General features: G+C 36.2%; 2 protein-coding genes across 3 annotated transcripts; one reads left to right on the forward strand and one right to left on the reverse strand.

Annotated features, from left to right (window-relative positions):
- The first annotated feature begins 1499 nt into the window (after window positions 1-1499).
- LOC113107024 (myoD family inhibitor) lies at window positions 1500-7649 on the forward strand. Its single transcript, XM_026269144.1, has 5 exons — window positions 1500-1657; window positions 2613-2763; window positions 3500-3631; window positions 3710-3931; window positions 5261-7649. The coding sequence occupies exons 2-5, from the start codon at window positions 2634-2636 to the stop codon at window positions 5518-5520; spliced, it is 744 nt and encodes a 247-aa protein (XP_026124929.1). The 5' UTR covers window positions 1500-1657; window positions 2613-2633; the 3' UTR covers window positions 5521-7649.
- Window positions 7650-13530: 5881 nt separating this feature from the next.
- On the reverse strand, window positions 13531-27390 carry LOC113107025 (transcription factor E3-like). 2 transcript variants are annotated; one of them, XM_026269145.1, is made up of 10 exons: window positions 26883-27390; window positions 23864-23977; window positions 21810-22038; window positions 21507-21731; window positions 18879-18974; window positions 17179-17296; window positions 16211-16267; window positions 15926-16001; window positions 15477-15624; window positions 13531-14358 (listed from the first exon to the last, which is right to left on the reverse strand). In XM_026269145.1, the coding sequence occupies exons 1-10, from the start codon at window positions 27017-27019 to the stop codon at window positions 13930-13932; spliced, it is 1629 nt and encodes a 542-aa protein (XP_026124930.1). In that variant the 5' UTR covers window positions 27020-27390; the 3' UTR covers window positions 13531-13929. The 2 variants fall into 2 exon arrangements, with proteins under 2 accessions (XP_026124930.1, XP_026124931.1); XM_026269146.1 differs by lacking the exon at window positions 26883-27390 and adding an exon at window positions 24661-24962.
- Between the last annotated feature and the right edge of the window lie 60 nt (window positions 27391-27450).

A 27450-nucleotide genomic window follows, 5' to 3' on the forward strand; every position in this document is an offset into this window, starting at 1 on the left:
AGCAATCAAAAACAACAGAAAGAGCAATGATATATAAGTGCTATAACAAGTCTCAGTTAGGTTGACACAGTAAACGAAGCATGGGTTTTAAATAATATAATAAAGAAAAGAAAACAGATAGAATAAAAAAAATAGAGCAGTGTTATTTACACACACACACACAACACACACAATTGCATAATAAATGGAAAGAAAACAGAATACAAAAAGATTAGAAAGGTAGTTTTTTTTTCAGAATAGAATTAGAATAGTGAGTGTTAAAGTTAGAGGGTCAAATAAAGATGGAAGATGTGTGTTTTAAGCCGATTCTTGAAGATGGCTAAGGACTCAGCTGCTCGGATTGAGTTGGGGAGGTCATTCCACCAGGAGGGAACATTTAATTTTGTAAAAATTTTGCAAAGTCTGTAAAAGTGACTTTGTGCTTCTTTGGGATGGCACAATCAAGCAACGTTCACTTGCAGAACGCAAGCTTCTAGAGGGCACATAAGTCTGATGTAACAAATTTAGGTAAATGGGTGCAGAGCCAGTGGTAGTTTTGTAGGCAAACATTAATGCCTTGAATTTTATGCGAGCAGCTATTGGAAGCCAGTGCAAATTGATAAACAGAGGTGTGACTTGTATTCTTTTTGGCTCATTAAAAATTAACCTTGCTGCCGCGTTCTAGATTAATTGTAAAGGTTTGATAGAATTGGCTGGAAGACCTGCCAAGAGGGCATTGCAATAGTCCAGCCTGGACAGAACAAGAGCTTGAACAAGGAGTTGTGCAGCATGTTCCCAAAGAAAGGGCTTGATCTTCTTGATGTTGAATAAAGCAAATCTGCAGGATCGGACAGTTTTAGCAATGTGGTCTGAGAAAGTCAGCTGATCATCAATCATAACTCCAAGGCTTCTAGCTGTTTTTGAAGGAATTATGTTTGATGTGCCTAACTTGATGGTGAAATTGTGATGAAATGATGGGTTTGCTGGAATCACAAGCAGTTCTGTCTTGGCAAGGTTGAGTTGAAGGTGAAGGTCCATCATCCAACAAGAAATGTCTGTTAGACAAGCTGAGATGCGAATAGCTACCGTCGGATCATCAGGATGGAATGAGAGGTAGAGTTGTGTGTCATCAGCATAGCAGTGATATGAAAAGCCATGTTTCTGAATGACAGAACCTAATGATGCCAATTTATATACAATTTATCTAATTTTTAATGATTAATATCATTATGTAATTAATGCTGGTAACACCAACCAATTTGAAGAGAATTCTGAAAGATAGCCAGAAAAAAAGTAAACATAGTCATCAATATAAACAAATAATTTTTAAATTATGAATAGCAATTAATCCCGGATAATAGCGCAGTCATTAGTCAGAAGGTATGAGAAATGAGAATTTCATATGTTAATTTCAATATTTTTTTTTTTTTTTTTTTTTTTTGGAGTACTGCTGGAAAATCATGTGATAAACCCCAACGAAATAAAATAAATAGTTGCTAAAATTGTCGATTCCCTGCAGTGCAGGAAGGATGTCGGGCACGCGCACACGCAAGAGATCTCCACGGCACGCGCAGGTCAGAGCAGAAGCAGCTCGCGCCCGCGGAGGAACATCGCGCAAATTCTGAATTAAAGTGAATTAAAACGTCCTCGGTACAAGACTGGAGTTATTCGAGTTAAGGTAAATCTCCAGTTCAGCCTTGTGTCTTTATGCTTTAGTAATATCGTTTCATTCAGGATCAGTAGAAATTGAGGCACGTCATTTGAAAGTTTACTTCTGTTTACTTCTTTTCAAGTGAATGTATGTAGTTACAAATTCACAAACCTTAAATTTAAAAATAACGCGTGGTTAATTTAGACAAACAATATTTTGCGTAATTAAATTCAAACTTTAATCTTTATATATATATATATATATACACATACAAAATATATATGGTCCAAGCAATATTTTATCATTTACGATATTGTTTGTTGTGCTAAGCATTTACAGCCTACAACTAATTGCTATTAGTCATTGCTCCTGTTCAATACTTTATAAATTAATTAATATATATAATTTCATATAACCCTTACATATAAAATATACATATGTTATGAATTCTATAATGTGTGTTAATGTTCAAGGTTTCTTTAAGACAAATATGTACATGCACAATAAATCTTTCCAGCATCGGATATACCTTGTTCTAATTATTTTTATAGATATATACTATAAAGTATTAAGTATGATTTAAAAATATTAGCAATTTTGAAGTTGGAACATTAATTCAGGATCAGAAAAGGACAAGCATTTAATTAGAAAGATTCGCTTCAATGAATCCTCTGTAGGTGGAGTAGGCAGTTTATCAAAACTGCAAAAATATTTTTATTATGTATCCTGCTGTAGATTTTTCTGACTCAGCATGATGTTCAGATTAGTCACTTTCCCAAATCACTTCAGGTCATTTCAGAGCAACGGCGCACTTGTCTTCGTGCACTCAAGACACATTTTGAAATGTTTCTTGTATTGTCTTAGGGGATAAAAGACATCATATTAGAGGTTTCCATTAGCATTCCCTTAACCCACAAACACCCAGACTGACTCCACACAGTCCATTTATGATAAATGTGTCTCCTTCTGGATGTTTTCTCAGAGTTAGAGTCAAGCGTCTCAAATGGAGACAGAAGCCATGGATGTCCAACAGCAGGACGGAGGACAGGGCAGCGTTCAGGACAGGGTCGTGCCCCAGGAGAGTCATGTCCACACGACACAACCACAGGCCACCCGCAAACCTGATGTCACAGGTGAGAAGGATGTTTATGAAGAAAATTTAAGAGCATATGTAGCTTTTATATAAGTATAGTTTGCATTGGAGAAAATGTATTTCAAATTGTAACATTTACATTGAACATTTTTGAAAGCATAATGACATTTGGACAGACCTAAACTTAAACATTTACTCATCCTCAGGCCATCTAGGATTTAGTTGAGTTTGTTTCTTCATGGGAACAGATTTGGATGAATGTAGCATTGCAGTGGATCCTCTGCAGTAAATGGGTGCCGTCAGAATGAGAGTCGAAACAGTTGATTAAAACATCACAATAATCCACACCACTATAATCCATCAATTAATGTCTATCCATAATATTAATGCACATCTTAAATGCTATCTACAAGCAAAGTTTAAAACAGTAAACAAACAGAAGATAGACTTTTTCATTGGAAGGAGCATTATTATGAATTATTTTTTGACCAGATGTTATGGTTTAAATTAAAACACTTCACGAGACATTCATTGATGGACGTGAGTGGTGTGGATTACTTGTGGATTATTGTGATGTTTTAATCAGCTGTTTGGACTCTCGTTCTGACGCCACCCATTCACTGCAAAGGATCTATCACAAGCATGTGATGCTACATATCTCCGAAAATCTGTTCTGATGAAGTAACGAGCTCATCTGTATCTTGCGTGGCCTGAGAGTAAGTAGATTATCATTTTATGATGAGCTATTGCTTTAAATAATTGTTTGTGACTAACAGGTCCTGTCTCAGTTGAGATTGTTGACAGCGGAAGCAGCGAGTCGCTGACAGACGGTGTCACAACCAATGACGACGCTTTACTGCTTCCTGACCACATACCTACGATTTCACGCAAAATAGAGAAAGGCAATGGTATCTACATTTCTCAAAATGTTTTATTATCTGAATTTGAATAGGCCTATATTAAATTGTGATTTGAACACATTTCAGTAAAGCCCAGTCTTCCCAATGGCTCCTCTCCTGTCATTCATACACCGCCGGCTTCTTCATCAGGAGGATCAACGCCTCGCCCGACAACGCAACAGAAATGCAACGGACACACAAAGTGCAATGGACACAAACACCCTCAAAGAAAACACACGCCCTCCACCTCCAAGAGCCAGCCGAGCTTCAAAGGTGATGCTTCACAGATACAGAGAGTAGCTGGAGACGGTAAGAACATCATTAGCTCTTTAAAAATATATCTGTCGGTTCAACCCATAATCAAACCGTCAACCATTTAGTGTCAATATTTTTATGTATTTTTAGAGCATGTGGGGCATGTTTGAAAAGAGGCCTCCACCCACACAGCTATTCGTAAATACAGGGCCTGGTCTTATCTTTCAGCAACACTAGGACGGGCCTGTGGTTTTATCTTCATGTGTTTAATGGTCCCTTCACGTCAGCGCTTGATAATTCTTTCCATTAGGTCAGACGTCTCTGTTTGATGACTAACTCACATTAGTAGATAAATATATTCTTCTACATTAGATATCAGTGACTTTAAAGTGTGTGTGAGATTTTTTTTTTTAAATGGATAAAAAAGAACATTATGGAGGTGTCACTATGTTTTTGTGTGCTTGAAATAGAAATGACTAACAAAAATGGCTTTATTTTCTACATTATTTATAGTTGATATTTCTGAACGTAGAATAAAAGATTGCTGTGTAGGGCAATATAAGTGTAAGCATAACTAAATGCTAATTAAAGGCCAGTTAAGACTTAAGTTTTAATACTGTGATGAAAAAAAATTATGTCACTCTCTTGATTATATTAACTTAAAAAAGTTAAAACCATCACACATATACAAAAAAAAAAGAAGAAAAAATCTTAAAACTATCACAGAATAACAAGGTTGGGGGGAAAAGTGCATAAAATGCATTTAAGATTTTAGAAAAAAAAATACTCAGTGGCAGGACGTATTTTGAACTAAAGCTAATACATCACGTGTTTATAGTTATTTTTCACATTAAATAGATCAAAAGTGACATTAAAGAACTTTATAATTTATGTAAATAATAAAAATAAATAAATGCATTTTTTTTTCATTTCAAGAGTACTGAGAAAGGTATCACTGTTTCAACAAAAATATTAGGCAGCAAAACTGTTTTAAAAAGTAATAGTCTAGTAAGAAATATTTATTGAGCAGCAAATCAGCATATTAGAATGATTTCTGAAGGCTATTGTGACACTGAAAACTGGAAGAATGATACAAAAAAATCAGCTTTGTATCACATAAATAAATTATATTTGAAAATATATTCAAATAGAAAACAGTTATTTTAAATTGCAATATTGTTGTTTTACTGCATTTTCGAATAAATAAATACAACCTTGGGATACAGAGAAACAGAGAAAAAAGTCCTTTGCATCGCATGTTTTACATCTTTCAAATAATATGACAAAGTCCTAATTATATCATTGCTTGTCATAAAGTCACAAAAAGGGCACAAATTGTTTGAAATGCTGTCATAAACACTGTATGTTTGTGGCTGTTTTCAGACTGCTGTGCACACTGCATCCTAGCGTGTCTGTTCTGCGAGGTGCTGTCGTTGTGTTCGGCCGTGGCTCAGTGTTTGGCCTGCGGTCTGGAGTGTGACGCTCTCTGCTGCTGTGGGGAAGCAGCCACCGGTGGTCTGGCCTGCTGTGCTGAGGACACCTGCTCTGCCCTGCTGGATTGTGGGATACTGGAGGACTGTTGCCAGTCTTCAGACTGTCTGGAGATCTGTTTGGAATGCTGCTCCATCTGTTTCCCGACCTAAACGGGATTCTCTACAGAATGATATCAAGTGCTCAAAGGACTGTAAGCGTTGGATATACTGTACTGTTATCCCGCCTTTTGTATTTATTCAGTATGAAGAATGAATGTGCTACATCGATCAAAGTTGGACTGTTCTGTACGAGGCTAGTCTCTGAGGCCTTAAACCTGAAGTGTGTTATTTGATATTCATTCAGTAACTCATCACTGTTGAAATTCTGTTTGGTGGCACAGAAATTACACACTTCATCTTTAGTTTACTGCACTTGCATTAACATTACTATTAAAAAGTTTGGAGTTGGTAAGACTGTGCTGCAAAAGATGATTTTTGTCTTATTTTTCAGTACAAATATCTAAACCTTGTTAAATGAAGGTGCTTGAGGTACTTAAGATATTGAGTCTTGTTTTCTAGGGACAAAAATCTAAATTGAGTGAGTTTATGCATAAAACAAGAAAAAAAAATATTTTAGTAGGGTAAGAAAAATAATCTTTTCTCTTTAAATTACATTTATTTGTTTTAGGCATTATCTCATTTAATTTTGCAGATTTATTTCAGACAACAAGACTTGATATCTTAGGTTGCTTCTCAAGTAAAATATTAGGATACAAGAATTGTCAGAATTTCTAATTATTGTAATTAAAAACAACATAATTAATAGTGAGAAAATAATTAACTGAAGAGTGTTTCACGTTTTTGACAATAAGGCTGTGTTTATCTGGTTAAAAAAATACAAATAAAAACTGTAATATTGTCAAATGCCATTACAGTTTAAATTAACTGTTTTCTATTTTAATACATTTTAAAATTGGATTTGTTCCTGTGAATTTTCAGCATCATTACTCCAGTCTTCAGTGTCACATGATGATTCTTCAGAAATCATTCTAATATGTTAATTTGCTGCTCAAAAAGTGGAATTTAAGTGTAATAATTCTTTTTGCACTTGTGAGAGCTCAAGTTATCCTCCTGAAAGTTGAAAGATGTGTCAGACTCTTCCGCATTCCCTTCTTCATTAATAATGAAGCAAATATGTGCATGCTTGAAATGCCTGCATTAAACATTTTCATCAACTGTGATATTTTATACTGCTTAGAAAAAAATCTCAAATGTCATTTGTTCTGAAGATTCAGATTCTCTGTGCTTTGAAGAGTGTAGCATGAGAGCCGAGATCTTTGTTCTCTGTTTGTTCTCAGCGTTTTTATCTAAAGTGTGTGTGGCAGGAAGGCTGGGCGATGCAAAAATAACCAGTCAGGATAACTATAAAGTGCTTGCATATTCCTCCGGGCATGTTGAATTTCACAGGCTTTCTCCAGATGACTCTGCCCAGTGTTTAGACAGCGGGCACCGCTCTAGAGAGAGCTGATGTTGAATCTGGCAGAGGGACAGAGATCTGGGAGTCCACTGACACCAGCACTCCCTTCATCCCGCTGAGGGTTACACATTATAAACAGCAGCTAAAAACGCCTTCCATCACTGATTTATTGATTATATAAGTCAGCAAACGACAATCTATAATAATTGAAAATGTGTTTAGCAAGGTAGATTTGATTTTGGCATTGGTAGAGACAAAACTTATTTGTTTTAATTAAAATCATTACTACGGACAATTTAGTAGTCACTGGATATTGGTAGGGGACATGTCATAGCGTACAAATTCTATGCCCTTCAAAATAATAACAAGTGATGTTATTAACGAGTTAACGATCCAAAATTCAAACAAAGCTTATGGACACATTTTCCAAATATATTAAATCAGATATTGAAGTGACTTGTTGTATTTGTCACTTTTCTGAGGAAGACGTCATGCATTTGTTTTAGCAAAGTACCCACACAGAAAGCATGTGAAAACTGCATCTCTATATTTAACATATGTGCCTTTTTGTGTAAAAAACATGCTACACTAAACATAGTTTAACCATGGTATTTGTAAACCTGTGGTTATACAAAATAAAAAAACTGCTTACTACTTCTGATATAGTAAAACCACAGTAAATATTTGCTTAAAGGATTTGAATTTGTGTATACTTTCTTTACACTATTTTATGACACTATTTCATCATAAAATCTGAATCAGATTCTGATTCTAAACTACACTATTTCATCATAAAAAAATAAATAATAAGATATCACAGTTTCCACAATAAAATATTACAATATTAAGCTGCACAACTGCTTTCAACATTGAGAATAATGATAAATGTTTCTTAAGCATGAAAACATAGTATAAAGTTTAAGTTCTTAGTTTTTATCTGTACATTAGAATGTTTATTTTTTCAAATCATGCATAATAATAATATAAGGTGGAAACATTTCCTGCTGCTCAAGAAGGCAACACAATACATTAAGAGCTGGGGGTGTACACTTTTTGGATTGGGTGATCAGGGTAAATTGTGCTTATTTTGCCTTCTGGGAAACAACTATTTATGTAGCCTCTGAAAAAATATGATCATTAAACAAAATGAGAAGAATTTACACATCATCATCATCATCCTGTCCAAAAGTTTACACCCCCCAGCTCTTAATGCATTGTGTTGCCGTCTTGAGCATCAGGAAATGTTTCCACCTTTTGTGATACTGTAGCTGTGCATGAGTCTGTCAGTTGCCCTCAGTGTGAAAATATGGATCTCATAAATCACACAGTCTCTGTTGGAAAGGGTTGAAATATGCAGAAGATGCTGGAAAACCAAAGAATGTGAAGGAGCTGGAGGATTTTTCTGAAGAACAGCAGGCAGTTGAACTGGGGGACTCGTGAACATCTGTCACAAAATATCAAAACAGTTGTGGATCATCCAGGAAGCAACACAGATTATTAAGATTCAAGGGTATGTAAACTTTTGAACGGGGTCATTTTTATAAATTCAGATATTATTTTGTCTTGTGGAGAATATATAAACATCTGTTATGTGAAATAGCTTATTCAGCGGAGTACTAAATAAAAAATAACTTGTGTGTGTGTTTGTGTGTGCGCTGTACAGCAATCAGGTTGACTGCATGTGGAGATGAGTCTTACCTCCTGGACCGTGGGCTGCAGGGAAGCAGGAAGGCAGTGTTTATTGTACAGATGTGCCAAGTGGCGTCAACAGGAAGTGGAGGAAGTGACTGAAATGACAGTGCTGGGGCGACAGGATAGCCGACACGGCCCTAATCCAGGCCCGGTTCTGACCCAACGCTCCTGCCTGCTGTTTCAAAGAGCCGCCGCCACACTTTGTCTGCAGGGACAGGAAGCAGCTTTCAGCATCACCACCAAAAATGCCCAAATGTCCCGCCAGAGCTGAACAAGTCAGTAGGACAGTGGGTCTGCTCTGCTTAGATCATTACATTACTGCTATACTAACAGAAAACACCTAATTGAAGTGAACTTCTTATTTCACATTTATGCTTGTGTTTCAGTGGCTTATACATGACGAACTGCAAACACAATGTAACTTCTCCTGTAATCTGTGACGTCTTTTTCTCAGGAGCTGCATGAAAGGGTTCGCTAGACGACTGACCACAATCCTCCTTTTGTTCATTCAAGGTTTTGGAGAAGAAAGAGTGCTGACGTCGTGAAGACTCGCACCCGTGAAGAACAACAAACTCTGCAGATTCTTCATGTCCCAGGAGCACCGCAACATTCAAATGGAGTGAAGAAATAATCATTACTTCCTTCGTTTGGCACTTCAAGGTTGAAAACCACACTTACAAGAAGACGTCTTCAACTTCTCTCCTTTACATTAATGCTATTTCCTAGATAAACCAAATAAGGAACAACCTTTGATTAAAAGTTCATTTTAAAAGGTAAAGTTAATACATAACATACAGTATATATACAATTTATTAAACACAATTAATTGTAATTATAGTTAAAAGCATAATTCTAAATTATACAATAACATTAAAATAATTTAATAATAATGATATATATATATATATAATATATATAATATTTACAAACATCAATAAATACACTGAACAATTAAAAATATTAATTTAATTATTAATTTTAAAAGTATAGCCACCTGTGCAAACAAATTTGCTTAGTTTGAATTAAATGCAATAAGGCACTTGACCTGCATTTTATTACAGGCAGCTTCATTATGATTTATGTTTCAATTATTCTGGTACTCTGATTATTTTCACACTTGGAAAATAATTTTGGCCTGCCACAAAGTGCTAATAAAACCAGCCCAGTTGGCATCTCCTCTGAGAACAAAGCGGACACTTCCCGCCAGTGTTTTATATCCTCTCCCTGATAAAAGACACTCCCTGATGAAGGCTCAAGTGAACTATTAAAACACACAATCGAGAAGATCAATCCCAGAATGCAGTGCAGCCCAGGCAGGTTTGCAGGAGTGGGCACCAGGCCTCGTCCAAAACTAACACAGTTAATATGGGGAAGTGACAAGGCTTCAGAAGAAACAGAAACACATTTTATAGCAGGGAGGAGGAGAGCTGGAATAACAATAATATGATGTTATACTGTGGTCAGGCTAAACCAACATGAATCGAGCGCAAACAGTGGCACACACAGCTGACACAAAACAGAAAAGAGCAGTTTAAAAACTAAACAATATTCCCTGTAGTTTAATTAGCAGGAACAAACTAATCATCTCGGTGGTTCAGTTTATGAAGACGAGAGATTGTAGTGACACACAAAGACCTGAGACGTTACCGCCCTCTTCTGGACAAACACCTGCAATTACAACGTTAATAAAAAATAAAACCATGATCAATAAACAGGGTTAAATAACAGTGTACAGATGGTAATAATGATATGCCTCATCAAGAATACACGGGATAGATAGATAGATAGATAGATAGATAGATAGATAGATAGATAGATAGATAGATAGATAGATAGATAGATAGATAGATAGATAGATAGATAGATTACAAATTTAAAACATTTGTTATATGGCTTTAAATGTATTTAGTTTAATTAAAAAAATACTGCTAATTGCGTCCCGACATGATGATATTCATTAATTTATTGCGGCAATGAGAATGCGATGATAATCATTCATTAGATTGAAAAATAAAGATAAATGAAATAAATGCACAAAAATAAAGAAAATAAACAAACAAACAAACTGACTGGGAGTTGTTGACCTTGTCATGTTTTGGGGGCTGGACTGAGACCTGAATGCTCCTGAAAAGTGGAAACTATATTTAGCACTTTTGCAAAAATATAAATTTGCTTTAAAAAATGACTACACTCATACAAACGCAAAGCTGTTTTACAACTTTATTTATACATCTTTCTTAAAAAATAAATCAAAATATTGAAGAGTACAAAAAGAAATCTGCATTACTGTTGCTTGTTTCAATGTTGTAAAGAAAATACAGGAATAAACATCCACAAGCACCGTGAACATACTGAAATACAGATTAAACCACAAGCACGTTCCCTTTGCTCAAGTCTGAGCGGACAGTGGACATCTACAGGATGTTGTCAAGTACTGTACGTACTCATCAGACCAATGTAAACGCTCTAGTCTCCTGCTGCAGTACAGTTATACAGTCGACTGTAAGGTTTTTAATTAATTCGTAGACAGTTTAAGCTCTTAACAGCACCGGACACAGAACTGATGCAAGTTTGAGGACTTTTTTTTTTAGGCAGAAACTGCACGACAACCTCCTAAACACACATGAAATACCCAAATCCCATCACTGGACATCCAACACGGAAGCATCAGAGAAATATATACAAAAGCACTTAATAACTCGAGTACTTAAATGATTCCCTATGGTTACTGATCTTTAGAGGTGATTGTGCACTCACAAGCAGCTGAACACGAGCTGTAGACAACAGACAAAACCACATTAAAGAGTCACTGTACGGATCACACTGACATTGCATAGATCCCAAAAATCTGGCTGATTTTCTTTTCCCCAAAAATGCTTGTTAATGTTATTGCATTTGACTAAAAAACTGATTTTGCTCACAACTTGCCAAAATGTTTAGATACTTTTTTTAAACTTTTTTTTTTATTCTTCTTATGGCATATTATTGGATTTTCTTTTCTTTTACATAGCACATGTTTTGTATTTCTTTTTTTTAAACTGGATGATTGTAGGCCTCACTGATCTGAACTTATCCACCTCAGTTTTGAGAAAACATTGCCCAAATGATCCACAAATTTTGCTTTTTCACTCAAAATTTACCCAAATGAATGAGGCTTGAGTCCTGACCAATCAATTCCAGATATAAAACCTGCGGTAATGGAGAAAAAAAAAAAGATTTAATCCAATATTTGGTGATAATATAGCAAAACGAGAGATTTACAAGCAATTTTTAAAAGGTCGGTCATTTTTGACCAAAATACTACATTAGGTAAAAGATTTCTGCATCAAGGTTTGACAGCTTTATCATAATTCAACTGATCTGTTTTATGATCTCTCCAGAAGGTATTTTTATTACATTGTTTAGAAAAGTAAATCTGTATCTCTTTATAAGCTAGCTACTACAACCATCCATCATTACGGATATTAAAGTCATTCAGTTGTATTTTTTTAGTAAACAGCAGTGAAAATAGATTGTTTAATACACAATATAACTTGATATATTTGATAAAGACTAAAAACTCTTTTCTGAATGCATGTTAGCTATTGTGCTAATCAGCTTATAATATACATATAGATACAGTTCACAAAAACACATCAACAGATAGATGAGCTGCAATGTTGCATTAAAGCTACTAAAGCTAATGTACACAAAAAACTACCCCTACTCTTCATGTCTGTATATATATATATATATTAAAAAAATAAACGCCACAACCTTTAAAAATATATATGTTTTTAACATGGCCAGTTACTGCCTTAAATGAACTATATTTTAAGTATTGGCTGTAATTCAGCTTGACTTAAAATCGAGTTGAATCTCATAACATTAAACATGTATGGTGCTATGACTTATTGATCATAACATTTCTATGATAGAAATGCATATTTTGACTCTTGAAGTGTTTCTTCATGCCATCTGAGGTCCCTGTAAATCAAACATGCATCTTTCAGAAGCTCGATGGGAAGCTGGGTTTAATTTGCTCCATAATCATACACCAGAATCAGAGAAGAACACAAAAATCCCAGCAGGAAATGAAGGCCGAGCTGAACAGGATGTTCTCTTTTCTTTCCTGAAGACATTTCAGAAACATGTCTACTGTCACCTTTATCAAAAGCACAATGTACGATGTGCAGATAACACACTCACACATTCAAAAAAGTGAAACAAAACACACCTGTCCCTTTTGTATCTGATGAGCTACTACTGTAAACACTGGCATACTGTCAGCTCCAAACGTTTGAGACATTTATCATTTAATATAACATTTTCATTAGGATTTACACTATTGTTCAAAAGTTTGGGTCTGGTGAAGTTTTTTTTTTAAGTTTGTGAAATAAGTCATTTGTTGCATTTATTTGATCAAAATACAGTAAATATTGTAAAATATTATTACAATTTGAAAAATATTTTCTATTTGAATAAAGAATTAATGCCTGTGATCAAAGCTGAATTTTCAGCATCATTACTCCAGATGTCAGTGTCACATGATCCTTCAGAAATCATTTTATATGCTGATTTAATGCTCAAGAAATATATATTTTTGTATTTTTATCAATATATCTTTATATTAAAATTATATTTTTAATTATATATTTTTAAAAGTTAATATTTTTTAGGAAACTGTGATACATTACGTTTATAATTCTTTGATGAAATGAAAGCTTTATTTAAAACTGAAATCTTTTTTAACAATACAAATGTCACTTTTGATCAATTTAAATGCATCATTTCTAAATTAAAGAATTAATTTCTTTCAAAACATCCTACTGACTGCAAACCTTTCAATGAAAGTGTATATCATTAGCATAATTTTTAAGTTCTTAGGATTTGGTTTGTATCTTTTTAAGTGCAGAATCTAAAATATTTTTTTTATGATTCATTTATTCATTTAAATCCTGCATAATTCCAGGTTTGAAGTCTCCTACTTTTGGAGCCCACTACATGAGTGAGAATAATAATAATACGTTTTGCTATTCAGGCATGATTTTTTTATTTTTTTTTTACATCTAATAAATTCATGTGGCGAGTGTCCACGAATTAATATTATAGTGCTACTTTTCATACAACTGCATATTAAAAACACAAAATAGATGTTTAGCACTAAATCTTCTCTATGTACATATTCTTCTATATATTTATCAGAGGTCCTGATAACAAATGAGGCTCTTAATGTCAGCGTCTGCTCCTGAAGTCTTTCTATATTTGTGTCACCTCTAGAAAAAATAAAATAAATGTCTTGAGGATCTCAGATTTCTACAGTACGGCGATTACTGAAGACTTTAGTATTACACTGCCCTCTACTGGCCGACAATGGAGCGCGCGAGCAGGATTTGCAACGTAAATGAAAACTATCGTCCGATTTAAAGACGTCACAAGTCTTCTTCCATGCTGAAACTACTTCTACGACTGCTAGATTTGGACGCTCCCGGGGAAACCGAGGAAAGCAGGGGATCTGCGCCCCCTACAGGCGATAGAGCACCGCTGTCATCCATCAAAATATCCCCTAACCCCATATCCGCCATCAGGGCTGAATTAAACACGGAGGCTGCGGGGTCATCCAATTCGGCGAAGCTGAGTGTCCCGAGGTCCAGAGGGCTGGTGACCGTCCCACCCACTGAGGAGGTGGAAGAAGGCGGAGATAAGAACGAAGAGGGCGTGGTCTGGTTGAGGGACAGAAGGGTCTTGGAGAGGTCGTTGTTGGGGTTGTGATCTAGAGTTAAAGTCTGTGTCTGGGTCAGCGTGGAGTCAGAGATCTGAGATGAGGAGAGGCCATGGAGACGAGCTTGCATTTCCAGTTCCTGTCGATCACACAGGCTTAATCATTAAACTGCAGAGGGGCATTTACAAATGCACAACACCCATGTCAAATCACAACTTAAGGACATAATAATTAGGCACAATAAGAGATGCACAAAGGTCAGCTATATGCAAATGCGTGGTGGTGTGATGAGGCAACTACCGATGGGATTGTAGACATTTATCTGCTGCCTGACACAACATGGATAAAGTAGTTTTGAACAAAGAAATGACGTGAAAGAAAGTAGATGCCGAACAAATCGCGATACAACTGAAGTAGCAGTTTATATAAATGTATCTTTGAAGGGAACTGTCTTAAGAAAAGATTACATGGTATTTTCATTTAATCTTGCCTCTGAAATAAGCGCAGCTCTGCTTTGTTTTCAATGGTAACCCAGGAAACACTATATCACTGTTGTTCATAAGTGCCACCTGCTGGCAGAGAGTGAATCTGCATCTCATTCAGCTCGTCTGCTGTTTCGTTCAGATGGGTTTTATGTAGTATAGTTTCACAAAACTAAAGTCAGACCATTCTGTTTTTGCTTCAAATTTAGATTAAAAACTGCTCATGCTGCATGTAAACTGCATCTTTGTTTGGATGATGATTAAAATTCAGTGGCTGCCTCAAAATCTTAGTTTGTTTATATGAAGATATTTTTTTATTATTTTAACTTAGCTAGTTTGATTTAAAGTTTGTTTTAAAATTTCTATTTAGTTTTGTTATATTTAAATTTTACAAAGAAATGTGCAGCAATAGCCTAATAAAAGGACACCCTTTCGTTTACTGTATAATCTTATTTTGTAAAAAAAAAAAATCGTGAGAAAATCAAATAGTGAGCTAAAAATCATGAATCGAATTGTTAGTTGAATGAATCATTAAGTTAAATATTAAGTACTAAAATTACCAAAACTAAAACTGATAAAAAAATAAAAGCTAAATAAAAATACAAATTACTAAAACTAAAATGACAACTGAAAATAATTGACTAATAGCTAATTCAAAATATTTATAAATAGTACAATAATAGTACTATTACTAATAATAACTCTCTGGTGATTTTGGGAAAAAAATGTATAAAAAATTGTACATTTTTCTTTGGAAATCTACACGGAAACATACCTGAATGCGCAGCAGCAGGCTGCGGTTGGCATTTTCAAGTTTCCTCTGTCTCGTCTCCATCTCTTTGGCTCTCTGCTGCTCCTTTTGTAGCTTACGGATGTAATCGACTGACGCCTTTAGGATGGTGCCCTTGTTCAAGCGCATCTCGCTGTCGAGGAAAACACATGCAGTACTCTTATAGACACATGCACTGATCGAAGCTATTCAAAATTGTTAAAAAGACAACTAAATTGGGGAAATAGTCTAAAACCATTGATTTTCTTTCTTTTTTATTTGCCACTTCAATTAAATTTTTTTTTTTTTTTAATTCAGATACAACAAAATAATACTCGTTAAGACTTTTTGTGCTGTCATAACTTAAATGATCTTTTAAATTTAATTCATTCACCACTGGAAACAGTCACTGTTGAAAACCAGACAGAAGTGAGAACGAGAGCACTGATACTGACGGGTCAGAGGACTTTGGAATGAGAGCTCCAAGTTCCTTAATGCGGTCGTTAATGTTGAACCTTCTTCTCCTCTCAACTGCAAAACACACACAAACACACACACTTTAAATCGATGGGAATGTCTAGACAAGCAAGATGTTTGTTTCAGACGAACTGCAATATTATTCACTTCCGTATACTCTACCAAGGATGGTTAACCTTCAGGTTTTCATGTGCACATAGTGATGAAGGTTCTCAGAGATAAAACAGAAACTGCAGGTAAAATTGGCAAGAAATCAAACTCACTCAAGTTATGATTGTCTTTTTTCTGTCTGTCCTTCATAATAGCTTTTGCCTCGGCATCTACAAAAAAAGAAAACACACACACAACATAGCAATTTATATGTAATCTTACAGGAGAAGTGCGCAATTTCTTTGCCACCAGATAAAAATACCAAAACAATGACAGGTATCCAAACAGGTATCCCAAACAGTCTCTCTGTCTGCCATTGGTTGAACAGATGGTTGTGTCTCAAACTCCTCACTACTTGTTGAGATAAAGCAATAGCATCATCTGAATGAGATTTGGGACTTTTTGTGAGAATCAACCAATGAATACCTTATTTACTGTGGTTTCTGATAGTAAAATCAATTAAAGGAAGTACAGTATATCATTTCACCTTTAACTTTTTAGTTCACCGTTATTTATATAGAGCTTTTAACAATGCAGATTGTGTCAAAGCCAAAAAAGGGAAATAATGTGTTGAAATTGTTGCAACCTTGAATTAAACTGAGAATGATACACTATGTCAGATTGTGCAGAGGACTCTTCTGGTTCCTGTGGTTATTATAGTGGTATTATGTTAGCTAAATAACATTCACAAATAATATCCACACTTCTATCATTCCAAATGTCACTGCTTATTTATTGCAACTGCTACTAAAACATCAGTTTTAATTCTATAGTCCTTTCATTTTAGTGCATGCTGTGCAGCGACTGATGAATGATGGGTATTTACACTAATGACTTAGTCACAACAAGTTCTGCAAAAGCATAAATATCCACTGATACAATAATTAATCATATGCAACGATGACTGTTGCATATCTGAACTGGGAACTGCTGTGAAATTAGGAAATGGCAAATGTGGTGTGTAACTCTGCTGATACAGTCAGACTTGACTCGACTGGCTGGTGAAGGATGGATGGCAGAGAAATGAGGAAGAGGAAGCAGCGAACTAGAGAGATGGAAAACCACAGACGGAGATACACACCAGTCAACTCTCTCTTGACGTTTTGCAGGTCTGCAGGACAGGAGCTGCTGACGGTGATGGTGGGTGCCGCCATGCCCTGACTGCTGTACACATCCAGGAGGTTTCCTGAGATCGGCAGCTGTTGAAAAGCAATCGCAACAAATTAAACCAGGACCCCGCCCACTGCATTATCTGGTCAGAGGCCCCCCTCACTGCCACATGGTGCACCGTATGGATAACCTTCATTCAGTTCAGATAACCACAAACATGAACCTTCATATCTGAGGGGCGACATCTTTAAGAATGGCCAAACGGCTCTGTGTGCACGCTTATTTGTAAAGTGATACGACCTAGTCAAGGCGAGGACTATCATATGGAGAACATCTGCAAATAGGAGTAAATAAAAAGCTATTCGGAGGGAAAAAATACAAATACATAAACGGGTCCTCTGTTAGTGCTTACTGAAAATTTGAAAACATAAACAGAGCACATCGAACCACAAATTTGTTTAATTTCTTAATAAAAACACTCATGTAAATCTCCACACAATAACCAAGTCATCCCGCTCGCTGAAAACAAAACTACAAGCTGCAACCTTGACGTCAGACATTTTTGAAATAATTAAACCAGTTACAGAAGATTCATAAACATGCTTGAAGTTTCAAACACGCAGGTTCAGCAGACAGAGCCAGCCTGAAAGGCGACTTTTTAGTTTGTAAAACTGATTAAGCGTGCAGAAATCAATCATTTCAAATCTATCTTATGCTGAATCTGCTGTCCTGAGGCTTAGAGATGCTCAAATAAACCCAACAGATCATTCATAACATGCTAAGATTATTTAAAATGTCATAAAACACATCAATCTGTCTTTAAAACAAAACTAAAACCCAAGCCTACCATCTCCCCACGGCATTTACACAGGACAAGCAATCCCAGAGTTAAAATCCACTCAAATTTACCTCAATCTGGCCTTTTTTCTTTTCATTCTCCGGCAGTAAAACCAGAATCCTCATGTTCTCTTACACACCCGCAAAGTGTTTCCTCTTTTATGTGCGTCTCTCCGTAAAAAGGGATGTTTAAAAATGGGGAAATATCTTTTGGAGTCTTAAAAAAAAGGGCAAGCTTGCCACAGAAATCAACTCATGCACACACACGTTCAGTGGCCAGTGTTTCTGCATGTGTGTGTGCGCGCAGCAGCTCTCCGTCACTCCTCCGTGGCGTGCTGACCACACCCATCGGGAGCCATGTGTTAGGACTTCATATTTGCTTCCAGTGTTTCAAGCCTACATTCAACCCAAACGTCCTGAATGCAAACACTACACTGACAATATGCAAGCATTTGAGTCTAAGTTAACCTTTAATCGTAGCTGGTTACACAAGCGCCTCTACCTGAACTCCTCCCAGACTCTGAAAATTACTGATTTGAAAACCAAAACTGTGTTTCCAAAGCAAAGGCATGTCAGAGCAGGATTCACTTAGAGACAAATTTGCTTGCATAAGACTTAAGTAGAAATGTGGGCATTACTTAATGACTGGAAATCATGATTAAATAGCTATTCTGGCATCATCAATTAATTTTTTTTAAAAACTCAACGCTGTTCCAAAAAGTCATGCAAAACAAGTTCAACAAAATTTGCTTAATCAGTTCTTAAGAAATACATGACTAAATTTCTTGAGTTGCTCAACTGATCCTTAACAAAGTTGGGGATGTTGTTACATACCGTGTTGGGAAGCTGCAAACCCGAGTCGATCAGTGTCATAAATTCATCGTTTAAACTCGATTCCAGGCTGATGATTCCATCGATGACGTCTTCGATCTGTGCATTTAAAACAGAGACAAAAAACAGCTTGCAGATAAAGTTTGAGATTCCTTGTGACACAAAAATCTGCTTTAGAGTGGATTTCCGCCATGAGTCATGAGGCAGATGGATGTTAAATAACACACTACACAGCAGTTTCCAGAGTGACACACCAGCCACATTGAGATGAGAAATACAGACATCCGATTCAAGCCCGATAAAAGTCTCCAACCTTAGCCAGCTTGTATTTCATCATAAAATTTTCCAGTCAGTGGTTTTGATTGGGAAGGGTCCTTCAGTACATACACAGGAGAAATACAGGACTGAAAGACTTTAATAGCCACGCCCACACAAAGTGCAAAGTGTGCTGGGGTCATTGAGCCGTGAGTGTGATATTTACCAGCACAATGTGGTACTAAAAGCCAAGTGCCCAAGAGAGTCTAGCCGACTTCACGCAGACTTGACAAAGCGCACCATTGTATTTAGCAAACGCGAGGCGCATTCTTCAAAAAGATCTTTCCGAGTCTCAGAGCCAAACACTAAATTAGTTGTCTAGCATACTCTAAATGGCTTAAGACTTGAGATTATTAGGACAATAATTACTAGTTAGTACAGTTTTGTAAGCATGTGAAATTCACAGACTATGTCTAGCAACATAAGTGGCCTAAAGTACAAGCTGGCTGGAGAGTAAACCCTTTTCCTGTCAATACAGCACTGTTTGATAACACAATGCTAAACTCTGACTTCTCACACAAGCTGTATAACATAAACAGAATGAAAGTGAATGGCGGATGTGCTGTTATCTTACTGGGGCAGATTTGAGATACTGTATGTGGAAGAAATCTAGGAATATCTCTATTGTAATTAGGAGCAAGAATTGTAAAGGTTATCTTGTCATTTTTCATGTGGAAGTGGGCCAAAGCGCATATATATATATATATATATATATTCAATTCCATGGTTCAATTCCATGTGCAAACGCATGACTTAATAAATCGTATACCTCAAAGTCAATATAGGTCAAATTAAATAAATCTTCTGGCAAATGCATAAATATAAACATCTGAGGGGATTTTTCTAACCAATCAAATTGTAAAATAAAACGGACACAAATACTGCTAGCATTACACTGAATCTTACTGGGGCAGATTTGAGATACTGTATGTGGAAGAAATCTAGGAATATCTCTATTGTAATTAGGAGCAAGAATTGTAAAGGTTATCTTGTCATTTTTCATGTGGAAGTGGGCCAAAGCGCATATATATATATATATATATATATATATATATATATATATATATATATATATATATATATATATATATATATATAATATTAATTTAAAAAACAAGAACCCTATTTGCATGATTTGAACCACTAACAATAAGATTACAACGCCAGGGCCATGGGTTCAATTCCATGTGCAAACGCATGACTTAATAAATCATATACCTCAAAGTCAATATAGGTCAAATTAAATAAATCTTCTGGCAAATGCATAAATATAAACATCTGAGGGGATTTTTCTAACCAATCAAATTGTAAAATAAAACGGACACAAATACTGCTAGCATTACACTGAAGAAAGGACTGGAGCCTAGAACCATGGCATCGAGTAACACTGAAATCTAGTTCCTGAGCAGAGATGGTGAAGGTTATATTGTGCTTGTGCATGTGAAAGTAGGTCAGAGCACACAGGATTTTGCTATGCTGTCACTGTTTGTGTAAATGGGTCATCTTTTGTTATGGCATTGGCTCATTGACTCTTATCTACACAGTTTTTATAATTTTATTGCCATGATGTAGTACTATTAAAATTACATAATTTGGAGAATGAAATAAGATAATAAAAAATAAGATAATACTGTTCAAATGTTTAGGGGAAATGTTTTTTAAAGAAGTGTCTTATGCTCACAAACGCTGCATTTATTTAATCAAAAATACAGAGCAGAGGACATTTATATACAACGTAAATGATTTTGTTCATATTCACCACTGTTCAAAAGTTTAAAAGATTGGTCTGTTTTTAGAAAATATATATTATAACATATTGTAAAGACAGTTATATTGTGAAATAGTATTACAAATTAAAATAACTGATTTCTATGTGAATATATTTTCAAATGTAATTTATTCCTGTGACAAACAGCTGAATTTTCATCATCATTACTAACATAATCTTTAAGAAAATCATTCTAATATGCTAATTTGGTGCTCAATAAACATTTATGATTATTGTGGAAACCCTGATGCATAGTTTCAGGATTCTTTGATGAATAGGAGGTTCTGAGGAACAGCATTTATTTGAAATAGAAAGTCTTTTGTAACACTAAAAAGGACTTTACTTTCACTTTTGGTCACTTTAATGTATATTTGAGGAATACAAGTTTAAAAATTTTTTTTTAATAAAAAAAAAAAAATACATTTCTGAGTAAATTTCTGATGCTGACATAAGGGCTTTGCTTCAAAACCATCATCTATGCAAACCATGTACTTTCTTGGCACTATAAATGCTAAAACAGAAACATCTGATCTGGGTTCAGTTCATACCTCTTCTTTGTTTGTTCCCAGGCTGAGCACCGCCAGAGGGCTGCTGGGAGTGCTGCTGGCGGCAGGAGCCAACTCAGGGGCGGAGGCAGGCTGGGGCGGGGGCGATGTCACCAGAGTCTGATTGGCTATTTTACTGCTAAGGGTGTGAGAGAGGTATTGCTTCACTTGCTGTCTCTGAGCTTGCTGGATGTGGTACTTAGTCGGGTTTTCCAAGTGCGTTTGAACCTGAGATTCAAATGGAGTAAACAGTATTTCAACATCCAAATTTTCATATTTCATGTTCATTTTTATAGATGGTCATACCTTGAGCACTTCTACGGGCACTTGGGTCGGGGTGGCCGGCAGGGTGGATGTGACAGAGATAGCAGGTGTGACCCCAGCGGGCCGCTGCTGAGCACTGGAGGCCTGTTTTTGGGCCTCCCGTCTCTCCTGGTCCTGAGCCTGCTGTCGCATCAGCTCCTGCCTCATCAACACGCGTGATGTCATGACGGAGCCGGCTGGGGTCACGGGGTCAGCAGAGGTCACAGAGCCACTATGGGGGCAGACGATGAGAATGTAAATCGGCTTAGAGTACCACGCTACACCCCCGTGCTGTAATCATATTACCACAAGCTATTTCTGAAACACAGGGCTGAGTTCACCGCCGGGACAGATCAATTCAAGTCAGACAGCGTGAGAACAGCAACTTCAAATGGATAAAAATAATGGTCTCTTATTTGCCATAGCATGAAATTTTACTTGTCATATGTCAAAATCCAAAAACATCATTTCTCATAAAACAAAAAACTACTGTAAATTTCTTATTTATAAGGTCTTGTTTTGCATACATAAAAATGTAATGACTTTTTCTGCCTGAGGCAAGAAACCTATACAGTTAACCAATAATATGTTGTCAACATGTCATTGTTGATGCATTTACTTTCATACATACATAAATATTCATTCATATTCCTGGTATGATTTTCATCAGTGCATGTTATTCCAAAGAAACAAAATGTTTGTTTTCATAATATTTCATTAAAATAAAAATAAATTACATGTAAAAATAATACAATAAAATATATAAATAAATATATGAATACAACGTTTGAAAAACTGTAAATACAATTTTTACAAATATTTAATCAAATGTAAACATCAACTCTGAAACTACCATTTCTACTACTTCAATTTTTTTCAGCTCCTCTCGTCCAATCATGTAAATGACCACTTCTCATAATCCAATCAATTGACGGGGAAAATAAAGTGGTCCTGCATATTTTTCGAACTCACTTTCACTTTCACTTAGAAACATTTCCTATTATGGGAAAAAATCGATTGCAAGCCTGTTCACGTTGACTTATGCAACAATAGTGTGTCTAATATATACAACCATCAACGTTAAGCAGACACTTTTATCTTAAAAGATTTAAGAATGTGAACAATACAAACAGAGTACTGTCCTTAGTAACATTATCAAGCTGTGCTATCAATGAGCACTGCTTACATAATAACAACAGAGCAAAATAAATCACATTTCCAACAATTCAGCCTTCACATTCCCTTCACACAGACATGTTTTTTTTCTGATGAGTCATTCTGGGAAGTACCAAAGTGAACAGAAAACAAGCCGCCAAGACCACGCTGTCTCAAACACACTGTTTGCAAGAAGCAAATCCAAAGAATACTGTCAGGCTGATCATCCGGTCAGATAAACCTGAGAGACTGTGGGATACAGCAGCGTGTGTGAACTTTGAAACACTTGTATAATTGATTTATCTTAAAAACACTTGGCTATGTAATTCTTCAAACACAAACCACTATTCTAAACCTATAATCAATATGATTTTTTTTGTAAGAAGAGCTGTGGAAAGAGGTATTAAGATTGATCAGGGTGTTTAAAATTGTGCTGAATCACCGGGAAGTCCCTTGAAACAGACACAGGGAAGTTTCTGTCAACAGAAACCCAATGCCCCGTCTAAACACCTTCAGGACAGCATGCACTGACCGGCCTCGCCGCATAAAAAAAAACATGTGGCACTCACTCAAGTGGGCACAAAAACAGTGCTTAAAGTAATCAATGTAAAAAAAGGAGAAGAATTTAAAAGTTCTCATCAGTTTAGAAGTAGAGTAACTGTCGGATAAAATCCCACGGGGTGAAGCTGATTATAACGTACACCATATCAATGTCACAGGTATGCAGCAAAACATGATCAAAAACTTCTAGGCATCTAACACAGAGCACGCAGGAAGTAAATCAGATACGATTGTGGTTGTCTCGTAAGAATATCTTGCATGCGGTCACAGTCTAAATGTGTAGGTGAGAGTACAGAAACAAACAGGAAGTGTGCTTTTATAATTGTGGTAACCGGACTCACCTTGGGATGATGGGTTGACTCTTTAGCTCATAGAAAGTGTCCAAATCGGTGGAGAAAACACCTTCTACCTCAATATCTTCCACGATCCCAGACTCAGGAAGAAGGGGTTCAACACTGAGAAAGGAAGAACACAGCGATGTCAATTACTCAGTCCACAAACATCTCCTAGAATCTGACATGTTGATGCAGAGACCGTGAACAGGAGGGGTGTAAAGTAAAATCCTGGAATTAATATAGACTCCCAGTCACTAACCACAGTTCCACATTCCCAATACTTTTCAATAAATCAAGGCTCTGATGGCGGGAAAACCCATGCACATATAAGTGACACAGAATACAGTACAATCTATCATTTAATATATTATCATACACTTTAAATATGCAAAACCTTAATTTGAATACCATGCATGCATACATATAAACAGAAACACATACTTAAGAACACTTGCATATTTTGAGTTTTGAGCATCAACAATCAGAATCTAGTGTGCAAACATGGACAGCATTCTTGGCCATCCAAACTTTAAAGAGCATAAATGCCCCGAAACAAATCAGCTTCTCATCTATGCAACACTTTTGGCAATGATCCCAAAAAGCAATGTCTGTCTATGTAGGCAGATCTCAAGGGTTTGAGACACATCAAAGTCCTTTTATAAATTGTCTCTGGACACATCCACTTTCTCACTAGTATGCTACTGTAACATAAAGAGGGCAAACACATCTATAACGTCAACTCTGGGCATAAAATATGAAATAGCATACACAGAGAGCTCTAAATGCAATTCTAGATAACATACCTCAAGCCTCTACTGGATAGTGGAATAATCCAAATGATGTAATCAGATCAAACGTTATCAAACGGAAGTATTCCGGTAAATTCCGGTTTGTAAACCCCATCAACTCATGATCTGCATTTGAATCCCGGACTGATACGACGCTGTCACGTTGATTTGCACGGTCTGAAGGCGAGATTTTACGCGTCGCCGTTTCGCTAGTGTTTTGGTTTCACTAGGTGGCCATGTTTGTGCCACTCCGCGCACGCGAAGCTCCTCTTTTCTCCGGTGAAATTACGAAACCTACTACGATGAAGGTTTAGCTCATGTATTTTAAAAAGCTAAATTTAGAGGTTGCTCGGTAACCTTCCTAAAGCTGTCAGTCAGAATACCATATTAATATTCATTAATCACGCCAACGCTATTCGACAATTGGCCAGGTGACTATCGCCCACTCGCTAAAGCCTGCCTTTGACCCAATCAGCTTGGCGGTCTGGTGAGAGTTAATTAATATTCATGAACCAAGCCTTTAGCGTAGTACAACATGTATTCGCTACCCAGCCAATTTCAACGAAGATGATTTAAATAATAAAACATTCCATAAACTTATAATAATCGGTGTTTTCCAAGAGTATCAGCTGCGGACTGCCCATAATAAAACTACAGCTTTACTAAAAATAGACAAATGGAAAAGCCCAATATCAGTAGTCACCGCCAGAGGGGAGTCACTCCATCAATATAAATGTATTTCCTTTTTATTTTACTCTTATTTTTAATTCATTTAATATATTTCTTTATTTTTATTACCCTTACAATACAATATAATCTTTTTGCAGTACTGTAATATAAGAATGGATGTATGTATTTTCAATCTAATTGAATCAGCTTTATATTATTTATTTTATTACATATATTATCATTTATTTATTAGCATTTGAGAGCAAAGGATACCCATTTTTTCAAGATTTTGATCACTTATTTTATTTTCTTGGCGGATAAATAGACTGGTTAATAATAAAAAAATTGTGTGGTGTGACAAACTCAGAACACATGTTAAATATTGCTTTTAAAGGGACTTTTATTAATCTGATGTATTTGTGTATCATCACTAATATAATAATTCCTTGTTGTAAATACTCATTTTTTCTATTACTGTACTAAACACAACTACCCAACAGTGTGATAATGTGACAATAAAGGATCTTGAACTTTGAAAGCACATTATGCAACAATGGCTATAACATAAAAAGGTCAACTTTTATGGTAACTGGGCTATAGGGAGAAAAATCAGACGTCATGTCTTTTTTCTGAGGATAGCAAATGAAAAACACATGCTTTTAGGGTACAAAAGGAGCAAATACTGTGTGCTCAGCAAGCATTCCGTCAATGCAAGCAAGAACTTGAGAGGAAGGAAAGCAAAAACAGGGATAAAGAAAAAAAGAGAAAGGGAAAATGTGTGGGTAGATTTGCTGAGTCATATCCCGTGAAATCTGAGGCTCAGGACCAAAACAACAAAATAAAGCCTCCGGTAAAACGGCTCTTGTGGGCCGGAGTAACACAGACCGGCATTCCAGAGGAATTTTTTTTGGCAGGGTGAAAGGGAGGGAGATTAGTTTTAAAGGTTGAGGCCGGTTAAATGGCTTTGAGGTTTGTTTTGAGGAATTTTAGGAAACAGTTCTTTTGATATTCTGAAAATTTCAAATATTCTGAGTATTCTCACACAAGAGTCACATTAGGGAGCCTACACAACTCATTTATTTTCTTCCAGTTTTCAATATGGCTTCATGTACGTGATTACTTTTGCAACTTTTATGTACAGGACTTTGTGTTACCTATTATGATTTGAAAGTGCTACAGAAATAAAGTTGATTCAAGAGTGCATTTGAATTCTCATGTATAAAAAGACATGCACCAAAAAAAAAAAAAGCTAAATCAAAGGGAACGGTCCGATTCTGAATCTACACACTAAAACTGAAATATCAGCACTGCAATGAATGCAAAATGTTGATGCAACAAAGAGTTGAACGTCCTCTAATCCCAAGCACTGGTGTGCTTATAAAATATATTGAGTTTATCTTCCAGGAGCTGTCAATACTTAACATCCCTAATATGAAGTACCCCTAGAATTTAGCCTATGATCTAGTGAACTAAGATCAATGCATGTAGCGGCAAAACAACACAAAATCACTGTGTGGTTTGAATTAGTCATTAAAACTAGAGAGTTTATATGATGCTCGTTCACTCACCTGATGAGATTGACAGATTCGGCTGAGGAGTCTAACATGACGTAGACGGTCTGAGGACGCTCGTGCGGCGCCTGTTGCCCAGGTAACGCCGCTTCCGGTCTTCCTTTCTCGGGTTTGACGAGAAGCAGGCTGGACATTTCTCCAGGTGTAAAATGGTACTTAAAAAGAGCAAAATAAACGAACTAGAATAACATAGAATGATACTAATCTGAGCTAAAGTTCACAAACAAAATAAAACCAGTTGTTTCAAACAGAGTTGGTTGAAATATAGGATCGCCGCGCTTCCAGACCGCTAGCGAGACGTTTACTGCACAACTGGTCAATGCGTTTCCTCAGACTCCCGTGTCGAGGCTTTCTTTATCAGTCTGCACTACAGCTTGATGAAAAATAAATGCGTCTTAGAAGTCCAAAGTCCTTAGTTACTCTATCAAAGTCTGGCTGCTGCTGTGCAAACAGTTATCTCGCTCTCTTCTCCGCACACCGAGGGGAGTAATCTGACTGGAAAACACCAGAGTGACGCTCCATGATCAGCCGAGTGTAGACAGACAGACGAGCCGTCCAATGGCTG

The sequence above is a fragment of the Carassius auratus genome, chromosome 8 (assembly GCF_003368295.1).
Source record: "Carassius auratus strain Wakin chromosome 8, ASM336829v1, whole genome shotgun sequence".
NCBI classification, from domain to species: Eukaryota; Metazoa; Chordata; class Actinopteri; order Cypriniformes; family Cyprinidae; genus Carassius; species Carassius auratus.

Bases quoted from the DNA above. Each gene is read 5' to 3' on its own strand.
- LOC113107025 (XM_026269145.1), bottom strand. From the start codon at position 27,019: ATGTCCAGCCTGCTTCTCGTCAAACCCGAGAAAGGAAGACCGGAAGCG. The intron at 17,297-18,878 runs GTATGTAACAAC...GCTTTTCAACAG, and splicing joins GTTTGCAGCTTCCCAACACG to CTGCCGATCTCAGGAAACCT. The intron at 14,359-15,476 runs GTATGTTTCCGT...TGTGATCGACAG, and splicing joins GCCTGCTGCTGCGCATTCAG to GAACTGGAAATGCAAGCTCG.
- LOC113107024 (XM_026269144.1), top strand. From the start codon at position 2,634: ATGGAGACAGAAGCCATGGATGTCCAACAGCAGGACGGAGGACAGGGC. The intron at 2,764-3,499 runs GTGAGAAGGATG...TGTGACTAACAG, and splicing joins CCGCAAACCTGATGTCACAG to GTCCTGTCTCAGTTGAGATT. The intron at 3,632-3,709 runs GTATCTACATTT...AACACATTTCAG, and splicing joins CAAAATAGAGAAAGGCAATG to TAAAGCCCAGTCTTCCCAAT.